This window comes from Dryobates pubescens, chromosome 27 (assembly GCF_014839835.1).
Source record: "Dryobates pubescens isolate bDryPub1 chromosome 27, bDryPub1.pri, whole genome shotgun sequence".
NCBI lineage: Eukaryota > Metazoa > Chordata > Aves > Piciformes > Picidae > Dryobates > Dryobates pubescens.
In genome coordinates this window covers 5473750-5497194 of record NC_071638.1, presented here as the reverse complement: position 1 = coordinate 5497194, position 23445 = coordinate 5473750, and the positions used below count along the sequence as shown (strand labels likewise).

General features: G+C 44.9%; 1 protein-coding gene across 1 annotated transcript in view; it reads left to right on the top strand.

The window, feature by feature from the left end:
- Positions 1–7423: 7423 nt before the first annotated feature.
- The window catches only part of TSPAN12 (tetraspanin 12), a 59284-nt gene continuing 43262 nt past the window's right edge, over positions 7424–23445 (top strand). The window contains exons 1-2 of the mRNA XM_054173908.1: positions 7424–7605; positions 8025–8161. Coding sequence (XP_054029883.1) covers positions 8096–8161 — 66 coding nt within the window. The 5' untranslated portion in view covers positions 7424–7605; positions 8025–8095. The remainder of the gene's footprint in view (positions 7606–8024; positions 8162–23445) is intronic.

Sequence of the window (23445 nt, the reverse complement as noted above, 5' to 3'; positions counted from 1 at the left end):
AATGAAAACAGAGAGCAAAATAACCATCTGGGAAAAATGTGATTACAGGGACTTGCCACACAGGAACTCTGCAGCAGAGACTGACTCCAGTTCTCCAAAGCAGCTTCTGTGCAGTGGTGAGATCTCCCTTGTATTTCCCTGTGTCATCAGGACTTTGTGATAAGAAGTGTCACACAACCTTGATAACTAGCAGTGCTAGTGGCACATCACAGATAATAAAATGTGTTTCTGCTCATGTAAAATCCCTGTTGTGACTGAAAAGGAAGTGTGTACTACAATAAACAGGACTCTGAAGGTCACTGTGCCTTTTCTCATTTCTGGACCAGGCGAAAATGCTGAACACCTTGTCATGGGACTTGGAAGAGAATGTCTTGCAAAAATTCTGTGACTCCCATTTTAATATCAGGCACCAAACACTGAAGAAAAGTTACCAGAAAACAGCACAGCAGAGTGTTTTTTGTTTGTGGTTTTTTTTTTTAATGGCATCTTTTCATAGCATCATAGTATCAATAAAGATGGAAGAGACCTTCAAGATCAGCAAGTTCAACCTTTCACCCAACACCTCATGACTACTAAACCATGGCACCAAGTGCCATGCCCAATCCCCTCTTGAACACCTCCAGGGATGGTGACTCCACCACCTCCCTGGGCAGCACATTCCAATGGCTAACAACTCTCTCTGTGAAGAACTTTCTCCTCACCTCCAGCCTAAACATCCCCTGGCACAGCTTGAGACTGTGTCCTCTTGTTCTGGTGCTTGTTGCCTGGGAGAAGAGACCAATCCCCTCCTGGCTACAACCACCCTTCAGGTAGTTGTAGAGAGCAATAAGGTCTCCCCTGAACCTCCTCTTCTTCAGGCTAAACAATCCCAGCTCCCTCAGCCTCTCCTCATAGGGCTTGTGCTTGAGGCCTCTCCCCAGCCTTGTTGCCCTTCTCTGGACACGTTCCAGCAACTCAACATCTTTCCTAAACTGAGGAGCCCAGAACTGGACACAGGACTCAAGGTGTGGCCTAACCAGTGCTGAGTACAGAGGCACAATGACTTCCCTGCTCCTGCTGCCCACACTATTCTTGATGCAGGCCAGGATGCCATTGGCCTTTTTGGCCACCTGGGCACACTTTTAGCACAGGCAAGATCTTTTTCTTGAATTGACTTTTGTCCTTAGGGAGAGGTGAATAAGACAAGGAAGAACAGGCACTCGGAAGTGCCCTAGGATACACAGCAAAGAATTTCCTTTCATGGAAGGAATAAACCAACCCAACTCCCTATTTTTAAGATCCTCTATCTGGACTCACCTTAAGAGTCACATGAAAGAACACTGCTCTCTTAAATCCAAAATATTCTTTCCAAGCTCTATGACACGTGGCTCACTGACAACATGACATATTCTTGCTTGCTTCTAAGAGATTCACAGTTGTACGATACACTTAAATACTTTTAGCAATTAGCTCTGGCAGCAACTTTCCATCTATCACTGGCTGTGTGTATTTTCTGGAATGGATAAGATTTCCAGACTGACCTAACAGGGAGTTAACTCCTAAATAAGTTGATGTACACTCTTACTAAGGATTCTCTTCTGGCTTGTGTAGCACATCTCAAGACTGTTGACCTAGAAATCACCGAACCAGATTCATCTGTTTCTGATTATTGGACACAATTTTTATGACTCCTAACATGCTAATTTTCATTTCAAGGACATGTTTTTCCATCTGAATTTTATTCCCACATTTCTTTGACATGCACATTTTTATGTATTTTTAATGCTCTTTAAAAAAATCTCAAAGTAAATAAAGACTGAAAAATGTGAGTTGTTCTCTTTCACTTAGTATTAAGAGCAAATTTGAACCTTCTTTCATCTTCCTGTGTTCTATCATTCTCAGATCTCATATATTTCATTGCTTCAGTCCAATCTTTTTCTTTTTCCAGATGCCCTGCCTGATAAATCCATGCTTGTCCATACTTACATCCATATTCATCTCCACAGGGAAACACTGAAACACAATATGATGGATGCTAAAACAGTTTGATTGCTTGTTCAAAATGTCTTGTGTACGAATTGTATATTGAGTGTTAAGAATGTTTTTGCTGGCTGTGAAGAGGAAGGCTGTCTGCCCTGTCATTGCTCTTGCTGCTGTCCTCTAGTTAATGAAGAGAGATGTGATTGCTCCCCAAAGGGTGATCCAGAGGAGCTTCTAGAAGGACACTGATGGCCAGGGCAGAAGACAGAGAGGAAAGAGGTAGGCTTAGAGGGTAACTCAGGTTGGAAAGGACCACCTATGAAGTCAGATCATGTTGCTTGCTCAAAGATTTATCGATACTGGGCTCTGCAGTGAAACCTCTGAAATAATGGAGAGAAGGAAAATTGTGCTAGAGTCATACCTCTCCCCCTCAGTCTGCTGAGGTATTATTTCATTTCAGGGAACCATACAATGTTGCTGAACTAGTAAGAAGGGAAACCCATCTGCAAGAGTCTGTCAAAACAGAGTGTTTTAAAGACTATGATTCTAGTCTCTTAACCTTCTGTATTTTATCTCAAGTGCTATCGTATTCCAGACTGCTATTTTCATGTTCAGCTAAAACCAAGGTTTAGAATCTGGAAGAAGTTGGTGTCTTTTGATGTCTTTATTTCAAAAGAAAGAAGGGCACATATACCTGATGGCCTTATCAATGATGGGTCATGTTACAAACATTCATTTAGCAGACAGGTTATTCCTGAGCCTTCCATTTTATAGATGCATATTTGTGTATCTGAGAAACCTGTTCTCAAGCCTCCATCCTGTCCTTAACATTCATGCTGTCATCAGGGAGGGATATTCATTGGGCAGACAATCAGAACCAGTGCAGTGCACCAGGCAAATACCAGGCTTAAAATCAAAAGCAAGGCAAACCAGACTCTGAAGAAGTTAAGGAGAGTACCAAGCAAAGAGCAGAAAAAGGGAGACAGGCACAGGAGGGCTTTAGGGTAAATGGATCAAGGAGCAAAGGGAAGGAAACTAAGTCTGAATCTAGGGTAAGGAGTAGACAGAGCTGGAGAAAATCTGAGAAAGAGCTAAAATAAGCAGACAGGATTAAAGTCCATTATAATCCAGTAACACACAGAGAAGGCAAGACCAAGCGGTGAGATGTCTACCAGAGACAGTTACGAGCCCAAATCCAAAATCCATCCTCAGAAGTCAGCACTGGCGAAGATATTCATACAAATTAGTCATTACAGACAGATGCTGGTTACAGAACTTGTCTGCCCAGGTGACAGCTGACAGAGGCTTGCAATAAAAAAGGCTATAAATAACAAGGAATGGCTTAAGTATCTGAGGAACTTTACAAATACTGCAAAAACAAAAGGGGCCATAGAATTTTCACAACTACCAGAAAGTGTGGCTGGAACAACTATATTAAAATTGACTCATTAAGAATTGCCCTGGTGCTATCAAAGGCATTTCTAGTTTAGAATAAAATGTCATCAATAAATCTGTACACGAACAATTTGCTCATCAGAGTAGACCAAATTGAGTTGATTAAAAAGAATATGTCCCAAAGCACATCTACAGTACTCAATCTGAGTACAACTGTCTACAACTACCTGAAGGGAGGTTGTAGCCAGGAGAAGGTTGGTCTCTTCTCCCAGGCAATCAGCACCAGGATGCAGTCTCAAGCTGCGCCAGGAGAAGTTTATGCTCAAGGTGAGGAGAAAGTTCATCACGGAGAGAGCTGTTAGCCATTGGAATGTGCTGCCCAGGGAGGTGGTGGAGTCACCATCCCTGGAGGTGTTCAAGAGGGGATTGGATGTGGCACTTGGTGCCATGGTTTAGTAGTCATGAGGTGTTGGGTGACAGGTTGGACTTGATGATCCTTAAGGTATTTTCCAACCTTATTAATTCTATGATTCTGTGAGTCATTTTAAATGTTATAGCAGCATATAAAAGGATATTACTTTAACACATTGCTTTTCAGTAATAGAGTTTTCTACCGTCTAGTATGAGGCAATTATCTCCTAAAAATTTACACATATGCATATTGTTATTCTGCTTCATCAGGCTACTCATGTAGTTTAAAGACACATCCAGCTGGATGTGCTGGATGGGTGCCTTTAATATTCACTCCTCTTTTAGTCAGGTTTCCTGATGAAGAAGGGTTTATGAGATTGTACTGCAGTATTCATACAGACATATGCCTGCCAATCCACACTGTTCTACTAGCTTTTGTACCTGCTGGCCAATTTCAAGCACATTTGACAATGAGGAGATAGCTTACAGATATTACCTTTCTGTACAACAAGTTGAAATAGGTAATTATGCAGAGGAAAGAGAGATTATGGGAGTTACTGGTGTTTTCATCCACCTCCTCTGCCGTTGATGGAAAGGCTGTATCATGAACACTTTATTTAAGTCTACCAATTTAAGTCTACAGAATTCATATTAGACAATAGATGCCCTGTCACAGAAAAAAAAAAGCATCACAATTTGTAGTTTATGAGACAGTGCAGAATCCAAGCAGATAATACCTATCCACAGGACTTTGACAGTTTCCAGGCACGTGTGTGTCTGTGCTTCACATTAAAGAAGCATTACTTGCTAAGAGCAGAATTGTATTAAAATATATATATGAAGAGCTTTCTGTTTGTGAAAAAAAAATACTCTTGTCTTGCCCTAAATAAAATCTGAAGTATTCAGTTTAAAGGAAAACAAAAAAGCATAGTAGCTTCCCTAATTTTTTGGGGGGTGATTATCTAATATTTCCAGTTTAGTGACTGTTTTGAATGCATGGGAAGTTTCTGTATATTTCTTTCCCATTGTTGACATCATGGAAATGTCACAAAGTTTGAAAGCCTGGTAGGAAGCAGTATTCCAAAGGGACCTTCTTCTGAGCCCTGTAGTGTTTGGCAGACAGTTATAAGCAGGTCCTGTTTTCTTTATGTTTTGAGTAAAATCTCCTCTGGGCAAACAACCATTTAGCTAACAGCAAAATGACAGAGTAAATGTCTAAGCAACTAGAGGATCCTCCTTTGTGTTTGTGTTGGTGTTATTGTAAGAGACTTTTAAAAAATGAGTGTCAGAGGATCCTATGACCAAAGACCTCAAAGAATGGAAACTCAGTAACACAAAATCTTGACGGGTCATTTTCAGTAGGATTTTTAACAAGGAAAAGATCTGAAAGGATGGGGTTTTAATTTCCTTCCTCAGATTCCTTATACACTAGGAACTGTTGACCTCTAGGCCAAATACTATCTGAAACCAGTAAAAGAATTTCTTTGCCACTTTAGGCATGTTTAAAATAAAAACACTGGGTGTAAGAAAATTCCTTATCGATTATTTTTAATTTATTATTATTATTTTTTTCAATAAAATGCTCAGAGAGTTTTGTTTTCTCCCAAGGAAAAATCAAGAACACAAACACAATCTCAACCATTTTTAATGTTGGTTTACAAAAGACTGTTGTCCTCAGCTAAGGCTCAGTTGTAAAATGAAACTATTTTTGTAAACTGGCATGAGTTCACTGGAAATACTGTACCTGTTCAAGATCTGTTTCTCTGACTGTGCTCATGTGAAGTCTTCAGCAATAAGAGGAATGAATGGTATGTAAACAGCACAATGAATGTACAATGTCACCTTTCAGCAGGAGCTGTCTTAGCTCAGTTTGCCTTATTTAGGTATGGAATTAATAATATTCAGTAATGTGGCATGCTACACTTCCTGGAGGGGCTTTTGATTTCAGAAAAGAGAATCAAAATAGCAGTTAGAGCTTAGCAAATTTCAAGGAAGAAAAACCTTCACACACCACATACCTGCAACATTCTTGAGTACTCTTTACTACCTTTTTTACTTCCATAAATGTGGCATAAAATTGTTGTTGCATGGAAATTTATGTCCATTCATCTCTATTTTACTTTGAGGAGGGATAAATGCACCTGAATAGTCTTTCTGCCCCAGTTCATTACCAGTGGCATAAAACTGTGGAAATTAAAGCCAGAGTGAGACCTCACCAGCAGCCCCAGCGATAAGCATAAGTATCTGGAGTTGGTGTTTTCAAGTAACTGTTTCCAGTGCTTCAAGAAACAGATTTTTCTTTGCTCTCACAACAGCTAGATTTCATGCCTTACATCCCTTTTTACTCTTTCTCATCTTTCACTAGCAGTTGTTGAATCAGTCTTTATATAGCATGTACTAATGATCATTTCCTCTTCTAGTTAAGAAACATTTGTCAGTATTTTCTTCTGATTTTTGTGATAGTGGCACTGCAAGAGCTTTGTATGCATTGATAGAAAATTCTTTGCTAGTCTGCATGTAACTCTTGTAACACAATTCTTTCTTTTGAAAGGGACAGACAATCAGAACCAGGTTTAAAAGCAAGGCAAACCAGACTCTGAAGAAGTTAAGGAGGGTACCAAGCAAAGCGCAGAAAAAGAGAGATAAGCACAGGAGGGCTTTAGGGTAAAGGGGTCAAGGAACAAAGAAAAGGAAACTAAGTCTGAATCTAGACTAAGGAGTAGACAAAGCTGGAGAAAAATCTGAGAAAGAGCTAAAATAAGCAGACAGGATTAAAGTCCATTATAATCCAGTAACACACTGAGAAGGCAAGACCAAGTGGTGAGACCAACACACATGGCAGTAGAAAATTACCACCCTAATCACACTTGAACAGATTTCCGAGCTAGGATGACTTCTTCAGCTTACCTGTGGCCTCTGTGCTATGCACAGTACAAGGCAAATCAATAGTCATGTTGCTAAAATAAAATAAAATAATGAAACTGCAGATTTTGCCCATTTCAGGAATGATTTATCTCCAATATGGTCGCGCTTCCAAATTTGCTGCTTAGCTGTGGGGAGCAGGTGCCAGGCTTTTAACGACCAGACTGGGGCTCGATGTCACAGTTCAATGTCCAACGCAACAGCGGTGAGACCTCGTGAAATGCCTGTGAAATCTTGCAAACACCCCCACGTTTTGTGAGGAATTTCCCACTCTGGGCCAACAAGCCATAAGCTGCGGCTTGTCCAAGCCCATTGCTTAATGTCTTCCCTGAAGGGAAAAAGAAAAGCAAAGCAACCGCCACCAGAGTTGGGCTTGTTGGGCCTGACTGTCTGTCAGCGGGAATGCGTTTCTGGGGATAGCCCCTTCGGGCTTAGCCCCTGAGGCCGAGGGCCAAACCCACCCTACCGGGTGCACTCCCCGGGAGGAAACCCACGGTCCCTTCCAGTGGAACTTCCCCATGCCGTGAGCTGCCATTTACACTGAGCTCCGCAGATCCGTTTCCACAGTCGGTAGGTGCTTCAATGAACACCTCATAACTGCTCCCGTCCGTCAGCGGGTCGGGCTCCGCAAGGCCTTTCTCACCCCGGGGGGCCCTGACGGGGCGGGATGCACGGCCGCGGCGCTAGGACCCGGCGGGTGTCGGCAGCGGGAGGCGGCGCATGCGCGGCGGTGTCGGTGCAGCTGGCCGCCGCCGCGCTCGGCGGAGCGCTGCGGGCGGGGGCGCAGGGGCTGGGGGCAGCCGCTGGGACCGTCGTCTCAGCGTCCCGCCGCAGGCAGCGTCCGCACCGTCGGGCATGGGCGCTGCGGCTGTGCGCTGCGCTGCCTCGCCCCGTCCCGATGAGTCCACGCTGGAGCAAGTGAGTGAGGGGGGAGCCCGGGCGGTAAGTGGCCGCTGTTCTCCGGCCGCCCTCCACGGGACAGCGTGCCCCTCCCGGGCTGGGAGGGAGCCAGCGCTCCCGGACCGTGCCTCCTCTATCCTTGGCACCGCTTTGGTCCCTGGACAGCCCGCGGATTCTCCCCTGTGCAAAGTTTTATTAATAAATCTGGCCCATCGGTATCTCCGGGAGCGGAGGGTGGGGCGGGAGGAGAAGGGAGGCTGCGAAGTGGGTGACCGGTGGGCGCCGCGGGAGTCCCCGTGGCGCTTGGCCACTCCCGTTCGGGTGGGGCCGGTCTCAGGGCTGTCCCGCGGCTGAGCTCCGCGCTGCGGCGTCCACCTGCGCGCTGGTTCCTCGGCTGGAAGGACTCGCACGGTCCCTCTCCACCTCTTCTTCTGCAGACCTCTGGCCTCCCAGCCTCGGGAGGGAGAATGTGGTGATAGGATGGGGCTGTCTCCCGCGGGGGTTCGCCATGGCCAGGGAGGACTCGGTGAAGTGTCTGCGCTGCCTGCTCTACGCCCTCAACCTGCTCTTCTGGGTGAGTGGAGATAAGCGGAGCGGGCCCAGCATGGATGGGCTCCCGCCGCCGCCGTCCGAGCAGGTGGCGACCTGAGGGCGGGTGGCGGGGCGCACGGCCGGTGGATGGAAGTTGCCTGCTTTGGTGTGTACCTCCATACGTTCCCATAAGGGAATACCGGTCACTGGAAAACAGAAAAAAAACCCCAACAGTCCAACTTGTTTGGAAACTATTTGGAAGTAAAACGATACTTGATTTTGACCGGGTGTTATAAATACACCCGTGAATTTGTGTGCATATAATATGTAGAGAGGGAAACATCCACGGCTGGCTGTGACTTCCTGACTCAGTTTCAGAGCATCCCGTGTCCCGAGCTGAACTCTCAAGCTCTCACAGGTATCTGAGCAGTCAGTTGCTTTTTGGAGGCTTTGCCGAGTCTTTTCTGTGCTTTCATTGGCTAGATCCTAGCTAGCAGGCAAGGTCAGGGGGTGATTTCTTATTTGTTTTCTGCATTTCAGTCAAAGCTGTATTTGTGTAGGAACAGGCTTTCTTGCTCACCAGCATAAGTGGGTATGATCAGCACTTGCTCCTAAACTTTCACAGCTCTGGACAAACAGCATGATTGAGATTGGTCAGAGTCCTCAACTGCACAAAATTAAATCTGCTTGACTATAGCAGCACCAGAACAAGAGGACACAGTCTCAAGCTGCACCAGGGGAAGTTTAGGCTGGAGGTGAGGAGAAAGTTCTTCACAGAGGGAGCTGTTAGCCATTGGAATGTGCTGCCCAGGGAGGTGGTAGAGTCACCATCCCTGGAGGTGTTCAAGAGGGGATTGGACATGGCACTTGGTGCCATGGTTTAGTAGTCATGAAGTGTTGGGTGACAGGTTGGACTTGATGATCTTTGAGGTCTCTTCCAACCTTACTGATTTTATGATTCTATAAGATTTATGCTGGATGAGTGTAAGAGAAGGAAAGGGTGAAAGGCATGATATCCCACAACCATGCTCAATGGGTGACTGCTAAGATGCTGTAGACTTGCGTGATGACGGGACAGTACGTGGCTGGGACCAAGTTTAGTTTATAATAGAGTTGAGATTAAGTCCCATAGTTGCTGAAAATTAAGAGAGCAGAATGAGAGAGAAAACTGTGAAACAGCGTTTTGTGCAGAATGATACTTCTTGTATAATGCAAATGATCAGGAAATGGGTTGAAAGTATGTAGCTTTGTAGGTTGTGTTTAATAGAGACAAGAAACACATTTCTGTAGTGCGTGTAGGAAGAAAGCGCCTTAATAGGAGACGAGGAAATCTTTATCTAAAAAAAAACTTTGAGTAATTGTTTCTCACATCATACATAATTTTCATTGAATACTGTACAGAATATAAACCCCTGTGTTTTCTTTTAAGATTAAGATTGTCTGGGTTCAGCTGGCCTTAGTTCAAGTTTGGATTTTCACACATATGCTATTAATTAAGCTGAGTTTATGGACATCCACATGGTTGAAAACATCCTGTCCTCCTGCTATTCACCTGTTCACTGATTTCCATGATTTCTGCCTCAAGCTGTACTTAACAGTTCTCATTCACACCTTAGCTCACTCATTTGACCCATAAACTTAGTTTGCTCTTTTCCCTTGCTCTCCATGCCAATTGCTTGTGTTGTCCCATCCGATTTATAATTCAGTGGCAACTTTTGATGGTTGCATAAGCCATTTAGGTGGTACTCAGGTTACATATGAGGTTATACCCTGACCCTGTTTCTGCTGATCTGTCGTGTGGTGATAGAGGTCATGCTGCTGCAACTGAGTTCTTAATTTCTCAGTCCTGGGATGCTTTCCTTGTACAGGAAAGCCTGCTTTTATCTTTGGAAGGGGCTAGTGTGTTGTGTTGCTGTTCCTCTCTAGAGAGATCAAGGTTCCACCTGGGAGATTTAAATGTCTCCCCCCTCTTTGCTCAAATTTTAAGTTCCTTTACGTATCAAATTGTGCCTTCCTACTTTTCATTGTTTTGTTACTTGTTTCTCCTGTCGTGGACCTCAAGCATGGAGCTACACAGCAGCTTCGAGCTAGGCAGTAGAACATTACTGACTATGTCTGTAATGTGGTGCTACTGTTAAATTTGTCCAATCTTAACTCGTGTCCAAAATTGGACGTGACCAAAATCATTCATGGCTAGAAATCACTTCTCATACTTTAGATTTTGCTGCCATTTAAGTAATGACATCTGAAATAACCTTTACCTCAAGCATGTGATTTTTATTTTATCTTTTTAATAGGAAAAAGGGTCTTTTGAGTCTGTGATGGTGTAAAGAAAGTTCTAGGGAAGAAAATGGGAACTTCTCATGCTTGTCTCCAAAATACAAATTACAAAGCATGTAATCAGTCTTCCTAGTTGAGGCTGAAAGACCTGTGGCTCTTTAGGCAGAAAAAGAGAAGGCTGAGGGGGGTGGATCTTACCAATGCATATGAATTTCTAAAGAGTGGAGGTCAAGAGCCTAGCCCTAGCCCCATGCTCTTTGCAGTGGTGCCCAATGATAGGACAAGGGGCAATGGATAAAAACCAGAAAGAACACAGAAGGTCTCACTTGAATTTAAGGAAAAACTTCTTTACTTAAGAGAGTGACAGAGCATTTGAATGGGCTACCCAGAGAGGTAAGAAAGGCTCCTTCTCCAGAGACTTTCAAAACCCACCTGGATGTACTCTTGTGCAACCCGATGTAGGCATACCTCTTTTAGCAGGGTGTTGGACTAGATGATTTCTGGAGGGCCCTTCTAACCCGTACCAGGACCATACTGTGTTTGTGTGAGACCAGCACCCAAGGGAATGGGAAATGGGACCCAAGTAGCAAGGTGGGGTCTGTGTAGTGCTGAAGCATGTAAATTTGTAGTTAAATAATAAATGTCAGTATAGCAGATGGCTTGAACTACAGGTGTTGCAAAGAATTAAAGGTTCTCTTCCATAAGGTTTATAAAATGAACTTTGTTGGAATTCAGCTGAAAAATCAACCAGCCCATTTGGAGTTCTCTGTGTTTTACAAAGGGGATGAAGGCTATGGTTTGGTCCAAACCAAATAAATAAGCAAAATAACCCAAGCCTGCCAGAACTTTGTGGTAAGAAACAGAATGTGTGTGTGGGGTGTGTGTAGTTAAATCTATTGCAGTTACATCAGACTTTTTTGAAGGAAAGTGTGTGTGAAAAAACCTCTTACTGCTTTTTATCTGTTCCTATCCCCCTGTACACTGCACTGGTTAGGCCACACCTTGAGTCCTGTGTCCAGTTCTGGGCCCCTCAGTTTAGGAAAGATGTTGAGTTGCTGGAATGTGTCCAGAGAAGGGCAGCAAGGCTGGTGAGGGGTCTGGAGCACAAGCCCTATGAGGAGAGGCTGAGGGATTGCTTAGCCTGGAGAAGAGGAGTCTCAGGGGAGACCTTATTGCTGTCTACAACTACCTGAAGGGAAGTTTTAGCCAGGCAGGGCCTGGTCTCTTCTTCCAGGCAACCAGCATCAGAACAAGAGGACACAGTCTCAAGCTGCACCAGGGGAGGTTTAATCTGGATGTTAGGAATAAATTCTTCATAGAGTTATTGCCCATTGGAATGTGCTGCCCGGGGAGGTGGTGCAGTCGCCATCACTGGAGGTGTTTAGGAAGAGACTAGATGGGGTGCTTGGTGCCTTGGTTTAGTTGATTAGATGGTGTTGGATGATAGGTTGGACTTGATGATCTCGAAGGTCTCTTCCAACCTGGTCTGGTCTGGTCTGGTGCTGTGCTATGCTATGCTATATTTAACAGCTAAATACAAATCTGCCACTGGCTGCTTGTTGTAGTGAAATCTGCCATGTCTCCTCCTCTATCAGAACTTGATTCTTCTCCTGTTAGGCTTAGTGGGAGTTTAGCTGCTGCCTTTTCTGAGTGTCAGAGCATGTGACCCCAGGGAAAGTTTTGTTGTGACAAGTTCCTCTGGCAGCAGGTACATAACTACTGGTGTGGGCATGGGGGCAGTGATTTCGCCTTGCTGTCTCTCCTTCCATTTAGAAAGCTTTAGATTGCCTGTTGTTTATGTTAATGCTTATTTGGATAAGTACTAGTCCAGGTTATGGGCCGGATGTCAGAAAGTTTAGATTAGATCAGCCCCTTGAGAATCTGCAGCCACATTCATCCTGAGCATGGTGGGTTCTTGTCCTAATGTGTAAAAATAGGAGTGATGCTGTTCAGACCTTCTGATTTGGGATGCATATATGTGGTTTCCTTTAAGCCTGCTCTTGGACAGTTTTTTGTTTTTCTTGCTTACTTCCTTCCCAAGGGCTGTTGCCTTTAAATGACTTTAAGCCTGTTGATAACATGCCCAGTGGCTGTGTCAGTTGTCAGTGTTTGGCTGAAGACAGTGAAGATGTGCAAAAAGCTTGTGTTGACTTTTTAAAATCGTGGTTTGACTGAGGGTCCTGACTAGAATACCGTGGCATTCTCTCCTTGTTTGGCTGTGGTGGTGTCCAGTTATAGGTCTAACCCTATGTGCCAAAAGGATTGCTTTCTCCTCCAAGCTGGGGGTCTTGAAGCTTTTAAAGTCCTAATGAAAAACTGTGCAAGAGCCAGTAGTCAACCTGGTTTGTTCTGATTTTCAACCTTTAGAGTTCAAGCTGTCCCAGTGTGTATATGTTGGGACTCCAGCATTTGTCACTGCAAGCCTGGTGAGGGCAGACATTGAGTTGCTGGAGCGTGTCCAGAGAAGGGCAACAAAGCTGGGGAGGGGTTTGGAGCACAAGCCCTATGAGGAGAGGCTGAGGCAGCTGAGGTTGCTTAGCCTGGAGAGGAGGAGGCTCAGGGGAGACCTTATTGCTGTCTACAACTACCTGAAGGGAGGTTGTAGCCAGGTGGGGCTTGGTCTCTTCTCCCAGGCAACCAGCACCAGAACAAGAGGACACAGTCTCAAGCTGCACCAGGGGAGGTTTAGGCTGAACGTTAGGAAGACGTTCTTCCCAGAAAGAGTGATTGGCCATTGGAATGTGCTGCCCAGGGAGGTGGTAGAGTCACCATCACTGGAGATGTTTAGGAAGAGACTGGATGGGGTGCTTGGTGCCATGATTTAGTTGATTAGATGGTGTTGGGTGATAGGTTGGACTCGATCTCCAAGGTCTCTTCCAACCTGGTTAATTCTATTCTATTTTATGCATAACAAAACTGGCTAATCTGAACATCAATACCAATGAAAAGATGCAGGTAGGTGCTGCAGAAGGCTTCATAAGTTGATCAGTATCAGAGCCTACAGAATCAGAGAAGTGAGAGAACTTGTTGCTCCTCTGCTGCCATTCTTGTAGCTTCTCCAGAGCATTGCTCATAGGTGTATAGCTGTATGCTGCCTGTTTAGATAGAAAGCATTGTTTTCTTTTCCCTGGGCTCAGCTGATGAGCTGTGATGTGGAATGGTGGACAAGGTGATGTGCCTGCATGAGAGAGAGGCAGGCAGTGTTATTTAGTGTGCTTTTTGTCATTTTTGGCCTGAAGACTCCTTAGCTGTAAATAATTCATAAATAGTCAACATGCCCAAGGCTGTGTTTTAGTGATTCATCCTCTTTTGATCAACAACCAATAAATGTACTGCCTTTACTGAAAAAACACTGGATTTGTGAATGGATTGGTACTTCTGGACCTGCAACTTGAAGCAGATTGTGAAAGATACTTTCTTCTGAGGTGGGAATAAACCTGTTGTCGGTGCTGTAATTGATGTTGATTAAATGACTGACTGGTAATAGATCTGATGATACTCTTCTGAAAGCTGTTTCCAAGACCAATTAAACCATGCATCTGACTGCAAGATGTCTGTTTCAGAGCAATGGGAGTTGCAGAACCTCCTCAGTCTTTGGATTTCATAAAGGTGTTTGGGGTTTTGTTGTTGTTTTTTGTGGTGGTTTTTTTTCTGCCAATGCCCAGTATGAGTAATATCCTTCAGCCTAAATCCTGCAGTTCAGTTGGTTTCGTACTTCTGCCATCATCATGTATAAAAGAGCATCACTTCTTAAAGTAATTAATGAGACTGAGAGACCCAACTTGCTTTCTGCAGGTTTCTCATCTTACAGTCTGTAACACTGCTGTTTTCAGCTTATTACATTCTGGGCAACCTTATAAAAAGTGACCTCCAAAACTTCACGGTTTGCATGCACAGTATTCAGTGCTTAACTGAGCAGATTGTTTTAGTGGTGCTTGATAGAAAACATGGTCCTAGCACTTCTTAATTTCCAGTTCTTGGGGGCAATAATGGTCTTTAATGTCTCCAGACAGCATGTGCCAGGGCTTGGGGAGAGATGTTGTTTTGATAGCTCTCCAAGCATATTTAATGCAGTTTAGGAGACTGCAGGGTCTTCTCTTCTGGTGGGGCCCTTCTGTGTTAGCAAGCTCCTGACACTGTTCCAGCTCAGTAGTAGTCATGAATGTAACATGAGCATCTTCATTCATGATGACATAACTTGTCATCACAGCAATCCTCCTCACACTATTTTACAATGTTGCTGTTGTCTTTCTCTACTTCCCTGTGGTCCCTTTCCCAGTTAAACCAACTTTGTGAGTCCCTATGCTGGAGAGACCTTCAGTTGCAGAATATGGTCAGCCCATAATAATGACACAGGCGTATCACAGGAGGCTATCCAAGGACGGCAGTCATTGCAGGTTGTGACAGTAGATATAAGTCAAAGCAGCACAACCATGTTTGTCAATTTCCTCCTTTAAAAACCCAACCAACCAAAACAAATAATCAAGTCACCAAAATTCTCAAAATACAGCTAACATGAAGGTAAAAGCCTGTATAGGCTTTCTGTCTTGAGAAAACTGCCAGCTTTCCCCCCCTCTCTTTTTCTGATGAGCATGTGGGGCAGAAAGGAGGAGCAGCTGCTGTTCTGTTGCTTGTAATTAAGAATGACTGGACTACAGTGTCTTGGGCAAATGAAGGTTGTAAATTGCATATGGCTGTGTCATAGTTGATAAGGATCTCTTAACCAATGATTAATAGTGTCACTGGATGTTTGAGCCAAGCCACATCCTGCACCTTGTGAGGTTTTTCTGCCTGGGGATATGCTGTTTCTACTGAGCTGTGCCTAAGCTTTCCTTCAGGTACATAGCAGTACCATCTGATTTGAACTATATTTGAGGGCCAATAAACCCTCCTGGCAGGTAGTAGAAATTGCTTTGCATTTATCTTGAATTTATGCTTCTGAACAAAAACCCCACATAAAATGAAAGCAAGGACCCAATTAGTTTTCATTTGAGTTTGAATACTTAATCTAATTTTTGATGTATAGTGTGTACCACCTGAGAATTCTGAGCAAGGAAATATTAATGTTGTGCAAGGAAAAACTAAGGGTGGTTGGAAGCAATGATATTGTGTTTCCTTCTTTTTCCAACCTCAAATGTATCTATTGAATCTTGCAGGGTTTTTTGCTTCATTTCTCAAATCTACTGTGACCTAAAGAAATCAGTCTATCCTTTCCCTGGATCCAAATTCTCATAGAGGTGGTGTTTCTGCTGCTTTCCAAGTTCCAAACATGTTGGTGGGATCTGTAGATACTTGGAACGACTTAATGATATCCACTGAAATGAATGCTGCCTGACTGGGTACCTAGAGCAGTGTAAACATGGGGTTCATTTTAGGCTACTATGCTCTGATTCTAGAGCCTGCATGTGTAATTGAAACCTGATTTTGTTAGGAATGATGGCAGTTTCAATGGGAATATGGTGTCTTTTGTAGGAATGTGTTCAGCAGAACAAGCTGTTGGGTTAGTTTGAAACCCAGAATTAATTTCCCAGCCAGCATGGGTTTAGGAAGGGCAGGTCCTGCCTGACCAACCTGATCTCCTTCTATGATCAGGTGACTGCCTGGTGGATGTGGGGAGGCCTGTGGATGTAGTCTACCTGGACTTCAGCAAGGCCTTTGACACTGTCCCCCACAGCAAGCTCCTGACCAAGCTGTCAGCCCATGGCTTGGATGGGAGCACACTGCGATGGGTTAGGAACTGGCTGGAGGGCCGAGCCCAGAGAGTGGTGGTGAATGGTGCCACATCCAGCTGGCAGCCAGGCACTAGTGGTGTGCCCCAGGGATCAGTGCTGGGCCCTGTGCTCTTTAACATCTTTATTGATGATCTGGATGAGGGCATCGAGGGCATCGAGTCCATCATCAGTAAATTTGCAGATGACACCAAGCTGGGGGCAGGAGTTGATCTGCTGGAAGGTAGAGAGGCTCTGCAGAGGGACCTCGACAGGCTGGACAGATGGGCAGAGTCCAAGGGCAGGAGATTGAACACATCCAAGTGCCGGGTTCTGCACATTGGCCACAGCAACCCCATGCAGAGCTACAGGCTGGGGTCAGAGTGGCTGGAGAGTGGCCAGGCAGAGAGGGACCTGGGGATGCTGGTTGATGGTAGGCTGAACATAAGCCTGCACTGTGTCCAGGCAGCCAAGAGGGCCAATGGCATCCTGGCCTGCATCAGGAAGAGTGTGGCCAGCAAGAGCAGGGAGGTCATTCTGCCCCTGTACACTGCACTGGTTAGGCCACACCTTGAGTACTGTGTCCAGGTCTGGGCCCCTCAGTTTAGGAAGGATGTTGACTTGCTGGAGTGTGTCCAGAGAAGGGCAAGAAAGTTGGGGAGGGGTTTGGAGCACAAGGCCTATGAGGAGAGGCTGAGGGAGCTGGGGTTGCTTAGCCTGGAGAAGAGGAGACTCAGGGGTGACCTTATTGCTGTCTACAACTACCTGAAGGGAGGTTGTAAACAGGCAGAGGTTGGTCTCTTCTGCCAGGCAACCAGCACCAGAACAAAAGTCTCAAGCTGTGCCAGGGGAGGTTTAGGCTGGAGGTTAGGAAGAAGTTCTATACAGAGAAAGTGATTGCCCAGTGGAATGGGCTGCTTGGGGAGGTGGTGGAGTCACCATCATTGGAGGTGTTCAGGAGGAGACTTGATGGGGTGCTTGGTGCCATGGTTTAGTTGATTAGGTGATGTTGGATGATAGGTTGGACACAATGATCTTGAAGGTCTCTTCCAACCTGGTCTGTTCTATTCTAATTTTAGTTTTGGTCTTTGAGAACTCTTACTTTTTGGTGTCTCTAGACTGCATCATTTATGTAGCATGATTACTTTACCAGACTGTGTCCTAACAAAATAGAGTTCAGTCATAAGTCAACTTGGTGTCTATCCCAATATAACCCTCCCATGTGTTTCTTCATAGGTGACACAGCTTTGACATGTTGGTAGATGAGTCTTTACACAGTGGTCCTGAAAAAGAGAGTGGCTTAGTGTCATGATGGAAAGGAAAGAATAAACTCTGCCCTAATTTTGGAGATGACATTAATATGATTCTGAATTGGCATTCAGACATAAGTGCATCCACAGTCATTTTTTGGTGTAATCCTCATGATTAACTGTGTGGAGCTCACTGAATCTGCTTTGAGGTTGAAGGTACAAACATGTGCTCACCAGATTTGAGCCAATAGCTCAAGGGAAACTGCTTATACCAGTAAGCCACGATCTCCAGCAGATCTGTGAAGATCCATCTGGCTTGCAGGTACTTGCATTTTTCTTTCTTCTTCAAATTAGCATCTCTGCAGAAGATAGGTGCCCAATTATTCATGAGTCCTCAGGCACTGCTGCTTTACTGAGAACATTTTCCATCTCAAGTCCCTACTAGGGATTAGGCAAAGGTCATAGGAATAATATCAGGTTTTTTAAATCTTCTGTAGCTCTTTTCCCAGGTATAGGAGAGAGTTTAATTCGATGCAGTTTTATAGGAATGTATAAAGTGCAGAATGATTTTAGTAATCTTTGTGTGCATATGTGTAAAACAGGAAAGCTAAGTGATGTACCCACAACCAGCTGTGTAGGTCCCACGTGGGAGGTACCTATCCTTTTCTCATAGGAGTCTTCCCGCTACATACCCTGGGTTTAAAAATAATTTACCTGCCATCTGTGGAGTTGGCTGCTGCTTGTGAACAAAAGCAAGCTCTTACAGAAGCAAGAGTACATTGCTTACTATGTGAAGGCATATCATCTTGACAGTGGTGTATGGCTTGTGATAGGGATCTGGAAACTTGACCTCTGAGCATTGCTGCAAATTACCCACAATCAGCAGCACATGCCTCTGCTTCCCTAAAGGCAGAAGGTCTCTTGACAGTGAAATGCTTACTTTTGAGGGAAAGTGGCACTAATCATGTCCCAACAAGAAGTGCAGTGCCTAGATAGTCGCAGAAAGGATGGATGCTGAAGTAAGATGCACTTTCTTATCCCTCTGCTTTTAATGTACCCTTGTGCTATACAGCCCAGAAGTCGATATGCGGGTCTGACACTCATTAGAACCAGCTGATAGATGAACTGCACATCGACCTGTTTGCATATTTGGGCTTGTATTTGTTCTTTATGCTCTGCTGCTGCAGAAGACTTGCATAACCAACTGCTGAAAACTTGTTTGTTTCTCCTGGGAGGGTGACCCATTAGCAGCCTGTCAGTGCTCTGGCAGTTGCCTTATTGCAAAGTGTGCAAGTTCCAGGCCATGTGAAATGTGGAGCAGGTCATTAACTCACTGTTGCAGCTGTGCAAGCAAACTCGGATTCAAAGTGCAAATAAGTGACATGCTTCAGCTGTTTGCAAGTGGGAGGGGACCAAGGCATAACCCTGTGTAGGGAGCTTAGCTAAAATTGAATATTGGGCTGTAGAATAAAAGGTATACTGGCAGGGGATAGAGAAATTTCCTTTTATATAGGCTACCCTTCTTTCTCAGAACATTTAAGTGTTTTTCCTAGGTCATACAGAAAAACAAGACCTCTTGTCCCACTGTCCCTCTCTCTTACTCCCCTCCTTCCAAAAACATGCAGTTGTCTGTTTATCTAGAGATCTGAGTCATCAGTGTTTGTTCAGTGAGCTGATTATTGAACCCAATTGTGAAAATCATGTGAAAGTGCTGCAACACGCTCTGTTCATGACCTTGTATTGATTTATCCATCTTGCTTTTGGTAAGTCACAGCTCAGATTACCCAAATCAATTTCAACTGAAAAATTTTCTCCACCTAAAATTAAAGGACATATTGTGATGAATATTGTCATATCTTGGAATTTAAGCCTTTGGAGCTGGAAACCTTTCTCTGCAAAGCAAGTTGCTCTGTAGTGCTGCTAGTCAGCATTTTGTACAAGTACCAGAGTGTGGCCTGAAGTTGTTTATTCCATCTGTTAGAACAAAAAGAATGGTGTCTGATTCTTTAATATGGAAGATACTTTCAGTGTTTCCACTGATTTAATAATGGGAAAGGAAAAAAAATCTCTTAAATTCAAGCACAGGAACTTTCATTGTCAAAAATTAAGGTGTTGGAGTGTTTGAACGAAAAAAGTGATGAAAGAATGCAAATGTGCAAATGGTGACAGCAGTTTGTCTTGTTCTCTCAAAGACAGAAAGCATATCACAGTATCACAGTATAACTAAGGTTGGAAGAGACCCCAAGGATCATCAAGTCCAACCTGTCCCAACAGACCTCACAACTAGACCATGGCACCAAGTGCCACGTCCAATCTCCCCTTGAACACCTCCAGGGACGGCGACTCCACCACCTCCCTGGGCAGCCCATTCCAATGGCCAACAACTTGCTCGGTGAAGAACTTTCTCCTCACCTCGAGTCTAAACCTCCCCTGGCACAGCTTGAGACTGTGTCCCCTTGTTCTGGTGCTGGTTGCCTGGGAGAAGAGACCAACCCCTTCCTGTCTACAACCACCTTTCAGGTAGTTGTAGAGGGCAATGAGGTCACCCCTGATCCTTCTCTTCTCCAGCCTAAACAACCCCAGCTCCCTCAGCCTCTCCTCACAGGGCTGTGCTCAAGGCCTCTCCCCAGCCTTGTTGCCCTTCTCTGGACACGTTCAAGAGTCTCAATGTCCTTCTTAAATTGAGGGGCCCAGAACTGGACACAGTACTCAAGGTGTGGCCTAACCAATGCAGAGTCCAGGGGCACAATGACCTCCCTGCTCCTGCTGGCCACACTATTCCTAATACAGGCCAGGATGCCATTGGCCCTCTTGGCCACCTGGGCACACTGCTGGCTCATGTTTAGGCGGGTGTCAATCATCACCCCCAGGTCCCTCTCTGTTTGGGAGCTCTCCAGCCCCTCTGACCCCAGCCTGTAGCTCTGCATGGGGTTGCTGTGGCCAAAGTGCAGCACCTGGCACTTGGACTTGTTAAATGCCATCCCATTGGACTCTGCCCATCTGTCCAGTCGGTCGAGGTCCCTCTGCAGAGCCTTTCTACCCTCTAACTGACTAACATCTGTTCCCAACTTGGTGTCATCTGCAAACTTGCTGATGAATGTCATTTATTAGTTGATAATTCAGATTTATTTTCTTGTTTAGGTGCAGTCTCAAAGGCATTGTGAGTAGGACTGCCACAATAAAGGCCTAAATGTATATACCTAATAAATAAGAGCTTATTTTTTAATCTCCATTTTTTCTGCATAGCTTGTGTAAAAGAGTTCCCAAACCAATTTAAACTATGCTTGGCAGTGACCACTCCTAGTAGTTTGAGTCCATTTTTTGGCTATTGTTAATTTAGTTGTCTGAGAAAGCTCTAGTAGCTTTCAAAATGTTCTGTTATATATTAGTTTTGAAATGTGATCCATTATTGTGATATGCATATTGCTTGTGTAGAAAAATATAATTTATTGCCTTTGTTTAATCAGTGTGAAAATATTGAAAATGAAGTATGGCAGCAGGCAGCTTTGTAAACTCTTCAGTGCCACGTTGATGGCTGTATAACATGCTGTGACAGTTCAGAATGGAACCCAGAGTGACTTGTGCAGCCAGCTGCAACAAATAAACATGTTTTACTGCTTTCTATCATATTATGTTTACAGCATAGCAGACTGGCTGTCATCAGAGAAGCTTTGATGTAAACTTCTTGGGCAGTGGCTGGCTGCAAAGCATCCCTGAGGAGAGAGACTTGGGGGTGCTGGTGGATGAGAAGCTCAACAGGAGCTCTCAGTGTGCACTTGCAGCCCAGAAAGCCAATCAGATCCTAGGCTGCATCAAGAGAAGTGTGGCCAGCAGGTCAAGGGAGGTGATTCTCCCCCTCTACTCAGCTCTGCTGAGACCCCACCTGCAGTACTGCATCCAGTTCTGGAGCCCCTATTACAAGAGGGATATGGAGGTGCTGGAAGGTGTCCAGAGAAGGGCCATGAGGATGATCAGAGGGCTGGAGCACCTCTCCTATGAGGACAGACTGAAGGAGTTGGGGCTGTTCAGTCTGGAGAAGAGAAGGCTCCCAGGTGACCTCATTGTGGCCTTCCAGTATCTGAAGGGGGCCTACAAGAAGGCTGGGGAGGGACTTCTCAGGATACCAGGTAGTGCTAGGACTAGGGGGAATGGAATGAAGCTGGAGGTGGGGAGATTCAGGCTGGAGGTGAGGAGGAAGTTCTTCCCCATGAGAGTGGTGAAGCCCTGGAATGGGTTGTCCAGGGAGGTGGTTGGGGCCCCATCCCTGGAGGTGTTTAAGCCCAGGCTGGCTGAGGTTCTGGCCAGTCTGATCTAGTGTGGGGTGTCCCTGCCCATGGCAGGGGGTGTTGGAACTAGATGATCCTTGTGGTCCCATCCAACCCTGACTGATATTATGATACTATGAACTGATGTAACTGCTAATGTGGTGAGAATTATCTTGGTAGATTTACTTCTTACAAACTTGTGTCCATTTGTCTGATTGCTTGATGCAGTGTTGTGATGTATCTTACATCAAATTTAGTTACAAAACAATGGCTGAAGTACGGGCTATCAGTTCTTTAAGGCCAGCTTTATTCCATCCTCTAAATGAGCCAGGAGGAAATGTAATCAGGGCCTTGCCCTGCCCACGACTCCTTGAAAATTGCATGACAGTGAATTGCAGCGATGTGGTTGCTGTTCTTTGCTGGTAGGTTTGGATGCACACTGAGATTTTGGGGAGGTTGTTACTGTTCTGGCTACTGAGTAAATGGGCTGAGTTTTGCTGCTGGTGTTAGTGCAATTCCTGTGCTGATGGCTGAAGGCCTGCTTCTCTTGTAGGTGAAGTGGTGGGTGCCCAGCACCTCGTTAATGTCAGCTGGCTCTTGAGGATGCTTAGGAGTTCTACAGGGCAACACATACACAAGTTGTATCATAAGCAGGAGGCAGTGGATGTAGGCATACATATGGTGTTCTCATTGTGGTTGTGGAGCAGGTGAGCAAGTCGATTGATAAGTGTGAGTTAGTCTTGGTAATCTTTTGTCAGTAACATCAGTTGTTACTACGCAGGGTAGTCTGGTACTGCAAACACATCTCTCATCCTGCAGAGTTTTCCTGCCCAGAGGCTCTCTTTTGCTGATCAGAAGAGATGAAGTTGGGTTTTTTCCCCCAGCACGTTGCTAGCAAAGAGCTACCAAGCACTTGTTGCGTTATGTGCTACAAAATACACCTTTCATTATCAACCTGTTGCTGAATTACTTTTTCAGATTATCATGGTTTGCTCTTCCACAGGCCTCTCTGCTCAAGAGGAACTTATTGAATATTTGCCTGTTCTTTTTCTGAGCCCTCTCTTTATGCTGCCCTAGTTTGACAGTATCACAGTATCACCAAGGTTGGAAGAGACCTCGAGGATCATCGAGTCCAACCTGTCACCACAGACCTCATGACTAAACCATGGCACCAAGTGCCACATCTAATCCCCTCTTGAACACCTCCAGGGATGGTGACTCCACCACCTCCCTGGGCAGCCCATTCCAGTGACGAACGACTCTCTCCATGAAGAACTTTCTCCTCACCTCCAGCCTAAACTTCCCCTGGCGCAGCTTGAGACTGTGTCCTCTTATTCTGGTGCTGGTTGCCTGGGAGAAGAGACCAACCCCTTCCTGGCTACAACCACCTTTCAGGTAGTTGTAGAGAGCAATAAGGTGTCCCCTGAGCCTCTTCTCCAGGCTAAGCAACCCCAGCTCCCTCAGCCTCTCCTCCTCCTCCTGATAAGTGTAAATGGAGCCATGTCCCATGGTACAGTCATTTATCATTTCTGCAGAAGTCATGTGGCCATGTGTGGACCACAGCTTGGAGATAAATGTGCCGAGACTTTCCCCTCACTTATTTTATGTGGGCAAAACTACATATATAGGTAGAGAAAACTCAACTTGGGCAGACAGAGCAGAAGTGAAAGTTCTCCTCCTTCCTGATTTGTCATTGTAGGCAAGTAATTTCTACTCGGAAACTGAATGATTCTTTCAGTGTCGGGACTCTTCTAATTTCTTTTAGTTTCTGTGCAGTCCTTTCTGTCCCTTCTGCCTTTTAGCTGATTGCTCCATGATTGCTCT